This window comes from Lithobates pipiens, unplaced genomic scaffold (genome assembly GCF_037356315.1).
Source record: "Lithobates pipiens isolate NorthernLeopardFrog02 unplaced genomic scaffold, aLitPip1_a1.2 Scaffold_23, whole genome shotgun sequence".
Taxonomy (NCBI): Eukaryota; Metazoa; Chordata; class Amphibia; order Anura; family Ranidae; genus Lithobates; species Lithobates pipiens.
The window spans coordinates 136,530,646-136,549,855 of NW_027507785.1; the positions used below are offsets into that span (position 1 = coordinate 136,530,646).

Sequence of the window (19,210 nt, forward strand, 5' to 3'; positions counted from 1 at the left end):
AAATTTAAATAGCATTTTCTTTCCTAGGTACGTTACTCAATTTTTCTTAATGCCTTTCAGCTATTGTAAACTAGGATTGGAAAAAAAAAAAAAAAAAAAAACACACCAATATTGCTGCTGTGCTTAACATTACTATAGATTATGTGGATATTGCAAATAAAGTAACTTGCCTGTATAAATGTCATCAACAGTTCCCATACTGTTAGAAGCCTAAAAAGAACCAAAAAAAGAAAGGATATCATTATGATACAATTAGATCAATATAATTTATGCACAATTAATCATTTTGTAATAGAAATAGCAAATAAGAGGGCAAAGATAGGCCGATACTGAGGTATATTACGAGATTAGATGTAGATTCACACTGCAAACCTTAGTAGATAAAGCAATGCGCATTCCGTTTAATACCATCATGTGCTAAAAGAAAAAAATTTCCATGTGCATGACAGAGTTCAAAGTAAACAAAGTTTTGCCCATCAATACCAACTAATACTAACTAATCAATACTAACTAATCAATACTAACTAAATCAATACTAACTAAATCAATACTAACTAAATCAATACTAACTAAATCAATACTAACTAAATCAATACTAACTAAATCAATACTAACTAAATTAATACTAACTAAATCAATACCAACTGTGAAAAGTGTACAGCTTCTGTCCCTTTAGTAAACTGACCCCACATCGTGAGAGCGCTATGGCAAAATGTGCTGTGCGGAGTGGAAAAACGTGGACATGTCACACCACTGTAGGACAATGCACTCTGTGCACTTCAAATAAAGTTACGACAGAAAAAAATGTCAGTTGCCTGCTCATGCACACTTGACGTTGCAAATCCCAAGGGGTTCTTTCACACATGTGGCAAGGGTGAGGTAAAAAAATAGGCAGCTGTGTAACTAATCACCCCCCTAAGCATCCCGGGCAGAAGGTGTTGTACACATGCTTCGGCCATGGCAAATATTTTAGTCCATTGCATCAACGTCACCTGGTGGTGCGCCTCCTTGACATGTCACCGATGCAGCATGCACCAGTCGGTGGCATCACAAGGGGGTGGTGCCCCCAGGTGGCCCCACCCCTTACCTATATAACTACTGTTAAACGGCAAGCCAGGCATTCGGCGGTTTGCCTTTGTTGATGGCTGAGCTTTTTTCTTTTTTTTGGGGGGGGGGGGGGGGTCCGGTATGATTGACGATGGATCTACATAGGGGGACACTTTTTATTTTAAAAAGTAATAAAAAAAATTTTGGTGAATGGTTAGGGGTATTATGTACCCCATACTCATTCACATGGGGGGGCTGGGATCTTGGGGCCTCCTTGTTAAAGGGGGCTTCCAGATTCCGAAAAGCCCCCCACAAATCACAGCTCAGGGATGTGGGGATGAGGCCCTTGTCCCCATCAACATGGCAACACTGTGCTTTGGGCGCTCCCCCCATGTTGAGGGCATGTGGCCTGGTATGGTTCAGGGGGCTCGCTCCCCCCCTTTCCTGGCCTGCCAGACTGCATGATGGATAAGGGTCTGGTATGGATTTTGGGGGATCCCACGCTGTTTATTTTTTCTTTTTGGCAATTTTTTTTCCCCACTTTTGATTTATTGCCGGCAATGTTTTTCTTAGTTTTTTTATTCAGCTGTCAGTGGGGATGCCCACTGACAGCTGATGAGGCATAGGTTAAGGACGCCGTGGCTGGCCCCGCTCTTTAATAACCAGCTATTCACTGAGCCCCTATTCTGCAAAGTTTTGCCCAATTATGGCTTAGAATGTCCTTCGCAGCATGCAGTGCTGCAGGGCAAGCACCTTTAGATTTAGGTGCTTGCCGAACGGACAAACATGCGATGTAAGGGGACGGGGCAAACATTTGCTCAGCCCGAACTGTTTGCACAACTCTAGTATATGGTAGAGAAGGTGGGCAAGTGAAGCTATGCCCACCGAAGGATTCTGGAGGCCTCCAGGATGGCTGGTGTGCTCTTCATGCCGCCTTGATGGCGGACATAGGTCACCGCCGAAGCATTGTCCGAATCAATTCTGACTGGGTGTCCATGAAACAGCTTTGTCTACTGGTCTAGACCTAGTCTGATCACCTTAAAAGTTCCAGGACAATGATCGAGCCTCCTCCGGCGTCCAGCATCCTTGAGCTAACCTTAAACCAGTATTTCCCCCCCCCCCCTTCCCCAGCTGGACAGGCTGGCATCTGCACTTACTACTGTCTTATGCAGCAGGAGAGACTACTTCCCAGCCGAAAGTAAGAAAGCCACCAGACCCTGGCCTTCTGGTCCAGCTGAATCCAATTGTCCAAGTACAGTGGGGACTTTTTCCACTTGAACAAGATTTCTTTCTAAAGACCCATCGTCTGGAACTGTGCATACGGGACTGCCTCAAAAGGTGGAAACCATGAGACCCAGAACTTGCTTGCAGGATCACAGGAAAGCCCGCCTGTGGAGCAGAGAAGGGGCTTATACCAGCTAGGACTACCCATAGGCAATGCTAAGCACTTTGTCGGCCTAGTGTCCTACTCCTGTACGTGGTACTATAAACCCTAAAGTTAAGATTAAGAAGAGCTATGTCCATCAATGAACACAAGGAGGGAAGGGGAAAAAAATACATCTCTATGATACTTGTACATCTTCCTATAGTATGCTGACTTGAATAAATTGCCTGTAGAGATTCTGCTAAAAATCCAGTGAACTTCAAAAATGCTGGCAAAGAGTTGTCAATTGTGCCTGTGCTGCACCAAAACCCCAAGCAGTGTTGTCAACTTTGCTCCAGTTTTTCCTTTACCAAAGATTTTATATAAAAGAAAACAATGTGGCACATACATGAATAGGATCAAAATCATACCGTATCAAGCAAGTTGTGGGACGGCCAAAAGACAAATAGAACACACCCACACAGGGGTTGATAAGCGCATACAAAACCAGTTGTACATATGCAACTTAAAAGGAAAATAAAACATGGGGAGCCTGATTCACAGAAAAAAAGTTAATCAGGCATGAGGTGTAGGAAAACCTACAACTATGCCCTAGCGTGGTCAACTAAAGGTCACATATAATAGATGTTGATAAACAGACCCAACAGATTAGCTAACAATCAAGTACTGTCAACTGGGGCCTGATGGCTTACCCAGAAAAGTCCCATTGCAAGACAATGCAAAAAGCATGGTTTCCTATGAGGACAGTTAAATGAGAAAAAGTATTCACTGTATGCAGTACTTTTTCTTCAGCCTAGCATGCTGCAACACAAACCACATTACACGGCTGTAATTGAGAGAACTGTATTGAAATGTCACAACATTTCATTAAAGTTCTAGGAGTGTGTCCCCAACACACACTAGTTGTCTAGATTCAGCACAGCTCCCTGGTGTGAATCCATATTTAAAAGACTGGAAAACTGGAATATATTACATTTTGTTCTTGGGTTTAGATACGCTTTAAGACTTCATCCATAGCAGGTTGACATAAAGACCAACTTTAACTCTTAGCCCCTTTCACACAGGCGGATCCAATCAGCAGATTCCACTAGCTCAGCGGGGGATTGCTCTGTTGATTCCCGCTGAGCAGGCAGATGACAGGTCCGTCTCTGCTTACTGTGCAGGGACGAACTTGTCAAAGCCCCCGTTCTCTATGGGAAGATCGGCTGAAAACTGACAGTATGTGTTTTTTTCCATCTGATCTCATGGACGTATGCCGAACGTATCGCCATCTGTCCGTTTTCAGTCTGATCGGATTGAAGGCGGGTGTCAGCAGACAAATCTCTGCTGATATCTGCCCGCCCATACAAGTCAATAGGTGGCTTTCTCAGACCTGCCTGAAAAAAAAAAAAAAAGGGGGGGGGGGGGATCTTTACAGACCAATCGCATGACAGGGGCCTTAGACTTGTCGTTACCAAACAAGCTACACTATACTATGTCTAAATCAAACATAACAAAAATGGAAGGGAGTAAAATAAGGGCAAACAATAAAGGACTAGAAATGAAAGCTAGCGTGTGCAAAAAAACAGGACAGATTTTTAAATTTCATTTATAAATACAAAGAAAAAGCGAGAAAAAAGTAACCATAAAAAAAGTACAATTACCTTGCTGTCTGCAGACACAGATAGTCCATTGGTGAGCAGGCCAAATTTCTCTAGCTCTTGCTGTAAGAAAAACAGGAAAAAAGTTTAAGTAGAACTTTACTCTTGATATTTAAAATTAGGCAATACAGTTCTTTCGCATAGACGGAGCGTTTTCCCATGCCTGTCATGCAGCCCTTTTAGCATTAATGGTCAGGGAAGATCTAAATGATAAAGAACATAGAACAAAGAACAGAAGCGACATAACTTTCATGCATTAAAAAATATATGATTCAATAGCAAGAAAGTAAAATTATCTCACAAGCAATGAAGGAGTGGAGCACTTACATTACAAGTGGCCTATGAAAAGAAAAAAAAAAAAAATATGACAGCCCTCTGTGGCCAATGGAAAGGTTGTGGGGAAGGGAAGCCCATGCTGGATTCTCTGCAGAATGCCAGTCCTGCCAGATGCAAGGATAGCCAGCATCTTCATAATGCTTGGGGCAATAAAATGTAAGAAAAGGTGACAGTAATGCAACCAACGGTACCAGACAAGGCTGCCCACTTCCCCCCTCCCCCGTTTGCTATAGTAATTGAACACCTAGCCCAAGCCATCAGAACAAACCCACTGAACTGGGTACTCAGGTACCTGATTGGCTGTGTTCAGGAATTGTTGTATAATATTGTTGGCAGTGTGTCTCTATTTTCTATATTCTGCATATTAGTAGTAGTTAGCTTTAGGGGGGTTATATATGTACTTCCCTTCCCTCTCTCCTCCTGTGTAATTCATATATACACTCCTCTGGATAGGATCTGATATCTATATGACACCTCTTGTGGCTCTGATAGGCTAATGGTGGAGGTGTACCTCTATTTTATGTACACACCCCATTTGAGCAAATTTACAGTGGCGCAGAACCCCTTTTTATAAATAACCTCCTCTGATCCTTACAGGATGTCTCCAATTTACAAGCCAACCTCAATGCTCTGTCTAATTGGGCGACTATGTGGCAGATTAGGTTTAATGTTGAGAAATGTAAAGTTATGCACTTATGGTCTAAGAATATGCATGCATCATACATACTAGAGGGAGTACAACTGGGGGGATCCATAGTGGAGAAGGATCTGGGGGTTTTGGTAGATCATAAGCTCAATAATAGCATGCAATGCCAAGCTGTGGTTTCCAAAGCGATTAAAGTTCATTCTTGTATTAATAGAGGTATGGACCTCAGAGAGAGAGAGAGATATAATTTTGCCCCTGTTCAAATCATTAGTAAGACCTCATCTGGAATACGCAGTTCAGTTTTGGGTGCCTATTCTCAAAAAAAGATATTGGGGAACTGGAGAAAGTGCACAGAAGGGCAACCAAACTGATAAGAGGCATGGAGGAGCTCAGCTATGGAGGAAAGATTAGAGGAACTGAATTTATTCACTCTTGATAAGAGGAGAATAAGGGGGCATATGATCAACATGTACAAATATATAAAGGGGTCCATATAGTGAACATTGGTGCTGAGTTATTCACTTTACAGTCAACAAAGAGGACAAGACTCTTTACGTCTAGAGGAAAAGATTTCACCTCCAAATACGGTAAGGTTTCTTCACAGTAAGGAGGTAAAGTTGATTCGGGGAAAATCCGATTGCCTCTTGGGGGGGGATCAGAAATTTTTTCCCCTGCTTTAGCAAATTGGATCATGCTCTGCTGGGGTTTTTCACCTACTTTTTTGTGGTTGAACTGGATAGTCTTTTTTTCAACCTGACCATCTAAATAACTATAAGCTCTTATGCTCCCCCCACCTCCAAAGGCAGGGTGGGCTTACCATATTTTGAGCTCTACCATACATCTGCAGTGATCTCCCGAATTCTAGAGTGGTTCCCCCATCCCCTGGTCAAAGCATCCACCTTAGTAGAGCAAGACCTATCTACGGTTGATCTCCGAGCACTCCCTGGGGCTACGATCAATCCCACAAATTTCTTACACATCTGTCCCCCCTAACCAGAAATGCCTTAGCAAGCTGGTACCAGAGAAAAGAGCTACTCACTTTCCACTCCCTCAGTTCCCTCACCTCCGTATTCGATAACCCGGCCTTTCCAGAAGGCAGAACAATCCATACCTTGGATAACTATAACAGGGAATCTTGGCCCACTGCACAACAGTTTGTTGACAATGACCTTGGTACTTTTGTGACAGATCAAAACATCACGACCTCCAAGGTGACGTGGCTCACCCGACTACACCTAACCTCCTATTGCCATAAACTCCACGACTCCAAACAAATTCAGATCCCTAACTGGGTTTGAACTAGGCACACTTTCGGAAACCCCTCGTCGCACCCCATCACTGATTTATAAGTTAATTATAGACCACACTCACACCAAAATCCAGTCAGAGGAACTCGGGAGAGATATTAGAGAGGCAGAATGGGGCAAAGCTTTTATCTTTACCCACAAATCATCAATCTCAAGCTACACTCAAGAAAAAAAAAAAAAAAAACTATAAACTGGTATCTAGGTGGTATCGTGTGCCATCCACCCTCAGGATCATGTTTCCATCAGTCACCAACATTTGCTGGAGATGTAATTCATCGAAAGGTACGAACAGCCACATCTTTTGGGAATGTGATGTGCTCCGCTCATTTTGGGACGCAAATTGTTCAAATCTACACAGAGATATATGACAAACCGATGACACCCTCCCCTTCTATTGTCCTCTTTTCCATACTGCCCAGGACTGTAAAATCCCAAAAGCAAAGCCTCGTAAAATTTTTCCTCAGTGCGGGTCGCCATGTGATCCTTAGACACTGGAAAACTACCTCTCCCCCATCCCTTATAGAATGGGTAGGCGAAATAAACACCATCATGCTTATGAAGGAGATGCAAGCAAAGTCCCTAGACAAACAAGCAAAATTTTCGTTCAGCTGGAGTATTTGGGGGCATTATTCTACTTCAGAAAAACTGAGGCAATGACTCGACAGCAAACAACCCTTAAGAAATGAATCACTCAATTTGACTCGTACAACCCTGCTTGATAAATTCCCAACAGGACAAGGCCCGCTGTCTCCCCCACCTCCTTGCACCTTCCTTTTTCCCCTTTTCACCCCAATAACCCTCCTCCTCAGCTGACTTCCTCCCTTTACTATTGTTTCTATTTCTCTCTAGCTTGTCTATCTTGGGTAATATAAATCCATTACACTAAACATACTCCTAGCCTATACTAGGAGTACACCAAGCTCCCAAAAGAACTAAGAGTACACCAACTCTGGAGCTCTGATATCTAACAATGTTCACCTACATACACCGATTCCGATTCCCTCAGATTCTGGATGCTGCAGGTTCCCACAGGGGCATCCAGATCACTGGAAATCACCCCCCACCCCACCCCCTGAAAGTCAGCACTTTGTTTAAACCAATACCTTAAAGATTTATCCCCAGTTCACCTATATGTATGTAATAGAATTCAATATATATTTGTTTACATAATGCAAATTTATTTGACCAGAGCGCCTGGCCCTGTTCTTGCCCTTTTCCTTGTTTAAACATAAGAAAAAAAAAAAAAAAAACAATAAAAACTTATTGAAAACAAAGGCGATATCCTCATGATCTATTACATCTACTTGATAGAATCTGGTAAATGTATGGATTGAAGACCAAGCTGCAGCCTTGCAGATCTGAGCCATGGAGGCTTGTTGATGCACTGCCCAAGAAGCACTAACGGCCCTGGTCCTTAAAAAAAGGAAAGAGGGAGGAATTCTCTTCTTTTAGGCCAAAAGCTTGATCACTCACTTGACGAATCTACCAAGAAATCGTAGATTACGATGTTGCCTGTCCTCTTTTAGGACCGTCAGGCAAAACAAGCAAACAAAAAAACATGTGTTTTTATGCATCTGAGCGGTCACCCTTAAATGCACCTTGACCACGCTCACCACATCAAGAGACTGTAGTGACCTTTTTTTCTGAGAACGAAGTTCTGAAAAAAAATGGAGGCAGAACAATATCCTGGTTTAAAATTAAAATAAACTGACACTACCTTTGGAAGGAAATTGGGATGAGGCCACAATACAACCTTATCCTTACGAATAATCCAGGACCAAGGGAAAAATCCCATACTGGCTCAAAAAAGGCTGTTTTTGTAAAGCTGACAGGACTAACCTTAAGTTCCAAGGATTCAGGGGTGACCTAACTGGAGGATTAATCAATTAGGAAGTCAAGGATCCTACCTATGACATATTTCCTGGGATGCCAACCCCTGGATACACACTAGAAGACATATGCCTTCCAGACTAATTATTATATGACACTGAAGGCCGGGCTTCCTAGCATAACCAAAGTAGAAACTGCTGAAGCTGACAGCCCACAGTCTTATTTTAGACCGTGGGTCTCAATAACCAAACCATTAAATTAGGCGTTTGTAAGGAAGGATGGAATACCGGACCTTGTAAAAGAAGGTCTGGCCACAGTGGTAGGGATCAAGGGTCATCTACCACCATCTTTATGATCTCTGCAAATCAAGATCTCCTGGGCCACAAGAGTCACCTCTTTACCTTCTTGCTTGCGCCCACGAAGAAGGCGCAGAAGGAGAGCACAAGGGAAAGCATAGATCACTGAAAACTGACCCAATGGAAACCAGGCATCTGTTTCGTATGCCAATGGATCCCTTGTCCTTGACACAAAGTTGTCGATCTTTTTGAACCCAGACTCCAACAGACCCACGTCTGAAAGTCCCCATCCTTGGCATATTGACAGAATGATGCCGGGGTGAAGGAAACTTTCTCCCGGAAACAATAGTTGACAACTCAAGTAGTCCGGCTGTCAATTCTCCATTCCTGGAATGAAATTACTGAAGGAAATGTTTTCTGCCCAAGACAAAAAAAAAAATCACCTTTTTCTGGGCCGCACAACTTGTCGTGCCCCCTTGGTGATTGATATAAGCCACCGCTGTGGCACTGTCCGATTGAGCCTACGGCACATGGTATTCCTGAGCGCAACCCTGCTTAGCTTCCAAGATCAGATGAGATCGGGCGCTTTCAGGGTGATGTGGCCATAGGCTGGACTGACAAGACAATAGTCTGAGCATCCCAAATTCTAGAATATTGATGAACAAGGTCATCTCTGATCTGGACCATTTCCCTTCGACAGACGCTTCTTCCAGGACTGCTCACCAGCCCCATGGGCTGGCATCTGTTACTACTTTTCAGGTAACTGGTAGAAAGGATCTTCCTTTTAGAAGATTTCTGGATATCCACCATCAAATGAGGCTTTTGACATACTTTGGCGGATAAACGCAACAGCAAGTCCAGAGTTTGGATCTTCTTGTTCCAAGTTGACAGGATACTGTATTGCAGTAGTCTTGAATGGAACTTTGCATAAGGAACGGCCTTAAAGAAGCCCCCATCTTTCCCCCTAAGCAAATGCAAAGATAAATAGAAGGATTCGAACTTGTTTTAACTCACCTTAAGGAACCGATTCTATCTTGGGGTAAAAATACCCTTTAGTAGACTGTATCTATGATCAGCCCTAAAGTACTGCAATCTTAGTAGGTTGAGGATCCAACCCAAGTAATCCAAGTTGCTGACTGTGGTAACCAGACCTTGGTTTAAATGGGCTACCGATTGACCTATCAAGAGTAGATCATCTAAGTAGGCTAGTACCATTATACTTTGAGCCCTTAACCTGGCTAAAGGAGGGGCCAGGATTTTTACACACACTCGAGGTGCAGAAGCTAGCCCGAAAAGGTAGAGCTACAAACTGGAAATGAAGATTTTCTACCTCGAAGCATAGACATTTCTGGTGAGCAGGGAAGATCAGCACATGGATATAAGCATCCTAGACATTGATAGAAGCCTGAAGTTCTCCCCCTAGTAAAGAGACGACGACCTGATTGGATAAATTCCATGCGGAGAGAAAGACTTTTTTTCTCTGGATCCTTAGGAACGTTTGATCTGAGAAAAAAAAAAACGAGGAGACGGGAACTCCTGGAAGTCCAGATTGAAGCTATTGAGGAAGTCGTCCCCCATTAGTCTTCCTGTCAGATCTACGAGAACTGCAGAAGAATTCCAGCGACACCTTCTGATAAGTAGGCTACAGTATCCCCTAGGGTTAACTCTGAGCATTACCTATTGAACCTGATGGCGTAAGTCATCGTGACTGCCTGGAAGCTGATGTCCGAAACAAAAGGAGCTTTTTAAAAATATATTTACTCCTTTACTTAAATGGACAAAAAAAGGGGGGTACTTTTCCAACTAGAATTTCTTTGGAAGAATTATCCAAACATCCTCAAATAGCTGTTCCACCGCAAAAGTAAGATTAGCCAGGAGTTTCTGCATGGTAAAAGGAAGTTTATCCTCAGCTAAATGCATGAGTGCAGGAATGCACATCAGCAGTTTTTATTTAGCAACAATGTGCACAGAACCGTGTATAGCACCTGGTGTTCCCAGGTGGTCTCCTATACAGGTACATAATCGCTGTAGGCATCTCAGCAGTTTGCGTTTGGCTAGTTTATAAACCAGCAACTGCATGAGGACCTTGTGTAAGATCTACAAAAGAAACTCAAGCAATTATTGCAAGCATAAATCTGCCAAAATTCTGGGCCTGCTGAGCAGGACACCTAGAACACCTATTAAACTGGCATCACAACAATTAAGCAATTGCTGTCAGCAGGCTGCTCAATTTGCCAGAGAAAAGTGTGTTTTTTTGTTTTGTTTTTTTAACAGGAATCCCAACTTTATTTGTTGGATGCCTAAGCATTAGAGTATTGTCTGCCGATAACAGTTCTTATTCATAGAGGATATACTTTGTTAATTGCTAGTATACTATACTTAGTAAATTCCCTCTACCATAGGATAAAGTAAAAACTTTCTTAGGGAGGAAAATAACATTTATCTGGAAGATCTTCACAGATAAAAAAAAAACTTTTCCGACAATAAATGGACAGGAAAAAGCATGCACAGTCTGAGGAGTCTTTAATGGGCCCAAACACTCAGTAAAGGGAGCATAAATGATGAGTCGACTATTCAGCAAGATATTGAAACCAGCTGGTTCTCCCACATTTCACACCTCAGAAGAGGAGTCATTCACGGTCCCCTGAGGGGATTAGTCTTCTCCCGCCCCTAGTTCCGCAGTTTGAGGGTCCTGGGCAATGAAAGGCAACCTGTGCATTTAAAGGTCGCTAAACTTTTTGTTTTTTAAACCCATCATGGCTGAGGGAAAAAAGAACTCTTGGTAAAATACACAGGGGCTGGGGTGTGGCCTGACCTTGCATGGCGTAGGACGCTTGTCTCCGGAGCTCCGCCGAGTAATCCTGCTCCACGCGGTAATCCTGTGACACCGCAGTGCAAATCTTTCCCCGCACGGACCTGGAAGACATCCCCTCTCTCTGGCAGTCATGTCTCCCCCAAAGTCCCATAGATCGGCGGCAGTGAGGCTGGCGCAATACTGCCGACATTCAAGTGAGGAGGGGGAGGAAGATGGCGGAGCTGAGAGGGCGGGAGGAGAGCATGGGACGGGAGACACTGACAGACTCCTTGAGGCTATCACAAATTGAGGAAGTGCAAATGGACATATCATTAATGCGGCAAGACTTTCAGAAATTGCGTGAGCGGGTTAGGGATACTGAGACCCGTATCAGCAACGTGGAGGACGCTCTGCCGCCATTACAAAACGGCTCAGACCGTATGCAGAAGCAAATAGACCAATTGCTTGCTAAACAGGATGATATGGAGAATCGCATACGAAGATGCAACATCCGCTTGATTGGTCTCCGAGAAGGAGCAGAGGGTAGAGACCCAACAACTTTTTTGGAACAGCTACTAACACACATGGCCGTGAATCCTTTTCCCCCATGCTGGCGTTGGAGCGTGCACACCGCATGCCCGCAAGGCCTCCACCGCAGGGAACCCCTCCACGCACCTTTATTGCAAAGCTCTTGAACTATAAGGATAGGGATGCTGCCCTACGCATGGCCAGAGAAAAGGGTAACATACCCGTCAGAAATACTAAAGTGGCAATTTTTCCTGATTTCTCTGCGGAAATCCAAAAACGCAGACAGAGCTTCATGGATTGCTGCGTGTGCAACAAGTGAAGTACTCCATGCTATTCCCAGCGCGCCTTAGAGTGGAGGCCGGAGACCGGGCGCTCTTCTTTGAACAACTCAGAGAGGTCATATCCTGGCTGGAGCACAGAGCAACTCTGAAGTGAGCTGGCTGACAGACCGCTGGATGGGCGAGATATGTTTCTCCTCTTCTTTCCCTTGACACCATGGAGCCTTAGCATGTTACCCGGCGCACCCTTGTTTCAACATCTTTAGTATGCTGGCTCTGGCACTTACCGTGACTGGCCACATCCTTAGCAGCAGTGTTCCTTGAGCCCTTTACACTTTGATGTCTCCTAGGCCTAGACAGAAACCTTCCACCCAATAGCCAGATGGAGAAAAGGCTCACTTGCCTGCTGGAGGTGTCACTGTTTATGGAGTATATTTGTTTTGTTTTTTGGTGTCCCTACTGAGGGACTTTTTCTTTCTACATTCTTGTTCATTTTATTTCTTCCCCCGAGCAAGGGGAAATAGGTTAGTCCTACTGACCAAACGCATAGTGCAGCGAAAAACTGCTCTATTGTCCGCTGGGACCTTTCACTATGTTAATGTGGTTGACCGCTGGGACTGGACTCTAGAAGACACCTTTGACTCTTCACACAGGTCACCACTGCATCTTTTTGTGCGGAGCAGCCTGACTCAATTCAGCAACTGGTCCCGGTGGCTACAGCTATTTTTCAGGGTTTTTTTTTTTTTTTGATATGATGAAACTGGTTTTCCCAGATGGATGTTTTTGGTTTTTGAGGGATTATACCTGCACAAGTTGGGGTAAGTGCAAGGTAGGGTGGGGGGGTAGGTTACATTGGGTTTTCATGCAGAAGATTACTACGAACATGTCAGGGATCATAATTGGAATGTGTCACTCATAACAAATGTATGTTGCGAGTAGTACATGTACAGTGGATATTTATGCTGGAACAATAACTATTGTCTGAGGGTGAAGCCACAGGGACGCCTGTGCGTGGAACATCGGAGGTATTACTTATTGTGTATGACTTTATATGGCGTCTAACCTGGAATGTGAGGGGCCTGCGTGATAAAATTAAACGCATGGCAGCCTTCATGTTCCTTAAGAAACAGAGGGAGGAGGTGGTGGTGTTGGTTGAGACACACGTGGAAGGGGAAATGAAGATGGCCCTTAAACGCCCTTGGATTGGCTGGGCGTTTCACTCCACCTACACTTCCCATTCTAGAGGGGTTTCGGTGCTCATAGCCAAATCTGTCCAGTTCAAGCTCTGTGAGGCGCTCACGGACCGCAAGGCAGGTACGTTTTCCTACATACTAAGCTCTATGGGGAACCCTTCCTAATCATGGCCTTTTATATCCCTCCTCCGTTCACCATGTCAATAATTGTTGAGGGACTTGCCTTTATGGCCAGACACCCCACGATTCTGGTGACATGGCTAGGGGATTTTAATATTACACTGAACTCTACACTGGATAGGCTCAAACCCCCCCCATTTTGACAGCAGGACAAAAAGGGGGACACTAGATTCTCCAAGCTCCTAGCCTCCATCCATTTGGTAGACACCTGGAGACAAGTTCCACCATGCACGAGAATACTCATGCTTTTCACCCACGGCTCCCTCTCGTGCATTGACTTTATACTAATCTCTCAACAACTTACATCCAGGCTCATAGAGGTAATGTTTGGTCCCAGGCTGCTGTCTGACCACACAGCCCATATTCCATAGTGCTTGGAGTGCCCGTGGATAAGCCCCCGCGGACGTGGCGGTTAAACCCGTTCTGGTTGTCGCTGTTGCCAGAGGATGACACCATAGATGCAGAGTGGGCGAGGTTTTTTGGGGAAAATTACCACACAGCTTCAGTCCCGGAGGTGTGGGACACATTTAAAATACATGCTCGCTCGGTCCTGACTACCCACATTAACAGACTTAAGGCAGATTCTGCAGATACCTTTAACAAGGCTGTCTCAGAGTTAAACTCCACTGAACGTAGATACATAACGGGTCCATCACCGACGAACGCAGATGCACTCACACTACAGTCGAGGGTAGTATCTCAATTACAACATGAAAAGGCCGGGCAGAAACTCTTCTTTATCAAACAGAAACAATTTGAACACGGGAAAAGAGCTGGAAAGCTACTCACGTATTTAGTGCATAAGGAGGATAGGCCCCCAATTGTCATTTCTCTATGTGGACAGGGTGCTACGTTGATTACAGATCCCCCCCCCCCCCCGCGGTAACATCTAGATTCAGGGACTTTTTTGCGGACTTGTATACCACCACGGTATCTGACGACACTACCCCAATGGACAGCTTCCTAGAGCATATTTCCCTCCCCCAAGTAACTGAAGATCAGGTGGAGGCCCTTGAGGGACCTGTCACTTCAGATGAAATAGCCCATGCCATTGCGGAGTTCGCAAGATCCAAGTCTCCGGGGTCAGATGGCCTTTCCATTGAATTTTATTCTCGCTACCAAGAAATACTAATACCGAAACTTCTCACCCTTTATGAACATCTTTTTGAAACCCTGACACTACCGCCCTCTATGAGGGAAGCCACGATAGATTTAATACCCAAACCAGGCAAGGACCCAGGCTACCCAGAATCCTACCGCCCTATATCCTTGTTACAGGTGGACATTAAGATTTTGGCCAAGGTACTAGCTACACGATTGAACAATACTTACTCTGATCCACACAGACCAAGCGGGATTCATGCCGGGTCGTAATACGTTGTTCAATCTACGCAGGCTCTTTAGTAATCTTCAGGCTACGCACAATTAAGTCGGTACACGGGTGGTGGTGTCACTCGACGTGGCTAAGGCATTCGCCTCAGTGGAATGGATGTATCTTTGGAGATGCCTGGAGGGATATGGCTTCGGGCCTAATTTTATTAGGTGGGTTAAGCTGCTGTACCAACACCCAACAGCCAAGGTAGTGGCGAATGGCTGCTCATCCCAGGCATTTAACCTCTGTAGAGGTACACGGCAGGGGTGCCCGCTTTCTCCACTACTTTACGCGTTGGCTGCAGAACCCCTGGCTGTCGGTCCATGCCGACCCAGAGATCAGGTGGCTGACGGTCGCACCACTTTTCAGTTTTTTATTTGCTAAAAAAGTTTAAATTATCCAATAGATTTCGTTTCACTTCACAATTGTGTCCCACTGGTTGGTGATTCTTCACAAAAAATTTAAATTTTATATCTTTATGTTTGAAGCCTGAAATGTGGCAAAAGGTTGAAAAGTTCAAGGGGGCTGAATACTTTCGCAAGGCACTGTACATGTCACTAGGACTCCGGCAGACTATGTAGCGTTAAACATAGAACCATTGTTCTCCCTAGTTCGCACTAAAAATCAAGCTTGGTCCCGTCTACCCCTGGGGGTGCATGAATTTGATAAAAATGGTCTTACTACCTAAGGTGTTGTATATGCTATGGCACATCCCAGTCTACCGTTAAAGGACTTTAAATCCCTTCAGAGTCTTCTTAGGCCCTTTGTGTGGGGAAATAATAGGCATAAGCTTACATGGCAGGCCCAACTCTTTCATGTGGATAAGACTGATAAACAATGCTTTCTTACCCTCCTCTGCCCCTACTGGGCGCAAATTGCTGACGACCCGATGGCTGCTGTATTGGTGGGGGTTGGAGGCACACCACCAAAGCAAAACAGACACTCCATGGTCTTCCACTATAGACGAATATGGGAATTGGTGTCAGCCAAATTAAACATATCACCAAACGACTTTATGCCGCTTTGGTATAACAAACAATTACCAGAACTTCAACATATCCAGAGCTCGACGCTATGGGTCTCAAGGGGGATATACTATATGCATCATCTGATTCAAGGTGGAATCATTAAAACGTTTAAAACAATCCAGGAGGAATTTGGCGTTCCTGATAGTATGCTATTCCAGTACCTTAAGGTTCGGCATGCACTTAGGGCGCAATTCCCACTGTCGACACCACAGCCTGCTCCCAACCCTATTATTGCGATCGTAAGGGACACTTGATTCCAAAAAGCTTATCTCATGCTTTTACGGCATGCTCACGGCTCCCGCCTGGGCGAGACTGGCGTATGCTCTGAAGTCTCATTGGGAGGGTGATGTGGGAGTGTTGGCGGACGAGGAGTGGGAAGAGGCTCTGGAGACGTCCAAGGTGGTGTCCCCTAGACTTCAAGATAGACTATCCCAAATCTACATAACACAGAGGATATCTTACCCCCCTCAGGACTGCCAAGTACAACAGGAACCAATCTGTGTTATGCCCTATGTGTACCCTTGAGACGGGGACGTTCTTCCACCTTATCTGGTCTTGCCCTAAACTTCAGGAATTCTGGAAACAGTGTCCTTTCTGCACGATGTCATGGGATCACCCCTGGCTCTTGACCCCAAACCCTGTCTCCTCGGGATATTTCCCAAAGTTATGGATAAATTTACCAGAATTTTTCTACAAGAAACCTTGTTTTCCGCCAGGAAAGTTGTAGCTAGGCAGTGGATGAGGTCCCTTCTGCCCAAGGTAGCGGATTGGAAAACGGGAAGTTAATCGGACACTCCCATACAAAAAATTTATATATAAAAATAGGGGATGCCCAACTAAATACAATAAAATCTGGGTTAAGGGGGCGTGTCCGGCAGCCGACCTGGAAGGACGCACATTCTGAGTGCTCTCCTCCAGCCCGCCGCTACAAGGCACTGAATCGGGGACTTACCTGCGCCTGATGGGGAGATCGCGGGCCACTCGTTCCTCCTCACTCCGGGGAACGCCTCAGCCTCCACTGGGACCCTCCGCGGCCTTCAAAAACTACTTCCAGCCGCCCGAGGCCTTGCCGGGCGGCGGAAGCAAGATGGCGCCGGACGGCGCGGATCCTCATGGACGGGCTCCTCCGGCCCCCTCTGCACCCCGGACGGATGCCGCACATCAGCCCCCGCTCCCCCCGGAGCCTGCGGGGGAGCGGGAAGCCCTCTGTCACCCCTCGGACCCTGCTCTGGACTGCCGGGAGGCCCCGGAGGGGCCGGCCAGGGATCCACTCCTCGCGCTAGGCCGCAGTGACAAGATGGCGCGGATTGGGCGCCCAACGACCTCCCAGGTACGCCAGCCCTCTCCCCTGCCTGCAACCGCTCAGCCCCTGTCCCAGCCTGCCTTCTCCCAGGACGCTTTGCAGGGCAGACATTGTTCAGGAGAGGCCACCCAGGACTCCCCATCCCCCACCCCCCCCTCTGTGCTCTGGGGGGAGCGAGCCGAGGATCCACCACCATCCCTGCTGGATACCCAGTGTTCAGAGGCCTTCCCCCACCTGCTACGCTCAGCTCCTCTCCCGAGCCCGGCCCTCAGCTTATCCCTGTCCCCCCCATCCCTGGGCACTTTGGTGGACTCTCGGGAGCGCTCGGACTGTCTCCCTAGTGGGGATGCTGGAGCACCCCTGGTAGCTGTGGGGGGGGCCCCGGGGACATGGCCGCGGCCTGCCTCTCCTAAGGCGCAGAGGCCCCCCAGTTCTCGGGACTCTAGCGAAGTCAGGATCCGCCCAGATGTCACCCCCTCCTATGCCCAGGTGGCCCGGGCCCCTGGCCACCTCCGAGGAACTGCCCAACTGGACCCCTCACCCTGCCCCCCCCATGCTACCTCCTGGGCTGATCCCAGGGGACCTATGTCATCGTGGCCCCATTCTCCCACCCGGGAACTGCAGCGGGGTGGGCCGCCCCTCCACTCTCAGCCCTCCTTGTCTTCATCCCGATGCCATGAGGCAGCTCGCCCTGACTGGCAGCTGTACCTGCAATCTATGCCAACGAAAGAGGACTTTAAAACAGCTTATTACGGAGGTACAGGCCACTTGCCGCGCTGAGATTCAGTCCCTGCACACTGGCCTCAAACATCTATCTGACCGTGTGGAGATGGTGGAAGAGGAGGTCCAGGAGACCAAGCTGGCAGTCCACCGTGCTCAGGTGGAGACCTCGGACCACCGCCTCATGCTTCGGGATATGCAACGCCACGTAGAAGACCTCGACAATAGAGGCCGCAGAAACAACATCCGCATTCGCGGCCTGCCTGAGTCGGAGGGCGCCGAGGACCTTCAGTCTTCACTGCAAACGCTATTTAACGAGATGTTGGGGGAAGACCCGGATAAGCACATTGAAATGGATAGAGCCCATCGGGCCCTGAGACCCAAAGGCCCGGCCTCCAAACCCAGAGACGTTATCTGCAGAATCCACTCCTTCCCGCTTAAGGAAGACATTATGCGCAAGTCCCGCACCATCCAAAATCTGGCCTTCGATAACTCACCGATTCAGCTTTATCCGGACCTCTCCTGGATCACACTCCAAAAACGGAGGCTGCTGCAGCCTCTTCTCAGAGCCCTGCAAGATAAGCACGTTTTATACAGATGGGGCTTCCCCTTCAGCCTGACCGCAAGACACCAAGGAAAGTCGGCAACTCTCCGCTACCCGGAAGATCTTGTCCCCTTCTGTGACACCCTTGACATCCCTGTCCCCCATCTGCCTGATTGGGATCTGGTCGCCTCTCCCCCTCCGATGCCGGTGATCTGGCAGAAAGTCCCTTCGGCCAAACGGCGCAAAGGCCCGGATCCCCACCGCGGGTCACCCAAGCGTGACTGAAGTACTGGCCCTGTCCAACTGACGTCTCCCCTCTACGGTTTTTTCTTTTCCCCTGTTTTTTAGGGGTTTTGCTACTTTTTTCCCCCCCCGATTGCCGGAGCTACATGATTTCCCAGTTTTTTTTTTCTCGGGCTGGCCTAGGTTGAGTCTCAAACCGGATCGACTCCCGGGTTACTGCCCCCCCCTGTGGTTTTCCACTTGTTGGTTCCTTTGGTGGAGTGGACTGTTGGTGCCTCCCTAACCCGACTTTTATTTTTTTTTGGGTTGGGGAGCCGATAAGGAACTGTGCGGATCCGGTGTCCCTATAGGACCTCCGGACCTGTTACTTGACAATGTTTTCTTTTATCTTGTGCTGTGTTTCTGTCTCTCTTTTTTCCTCTCTCTCTAGGCTCTTCTCTGTTTTTGTTTCCTCAGGAGTGCCTTGCCAGTGGTCCTCTCGGTCGCCGTCCCTCCTCCGGTGGTCGTCGCTCCTCCCGAGGCACCTGGGCCTCCAACGGAC

The 19,210-nt window shown here is 46.7% G+C and overlaps 1 protein-coding gene across 7 annotated transcripts in view; it reads right to left on the reverse strand.

Annotated features, from left to right (window-relative positions):
• The window catches only part of ZC3H7B (zinc finger CCCH-type containing 7B), a 624,860-nt gene that overhangs the window by 492,461 nt on the left and 113,189 nt on the right, over positions 1-19,210 (reverse strand). For all 7 annotated transcript variants that reach the window (XM_077452416.1, XM_077452411.1, XM_077452410.1 and 4 more), the window contains 2 exons: positions 4,075-4,134; positions 171-210 (listed from right to left, as the gene is read on the reverse strand). In XM_077452416.1, coding sequence (XP_077308542.1) covers positions 171-210; positions 4,075-4,134 — 100 coding nt within the window. The remainder of the gene's footprint in view (positions 1-170; positions 211-4,074; positions 4,135-19,210) is intronic.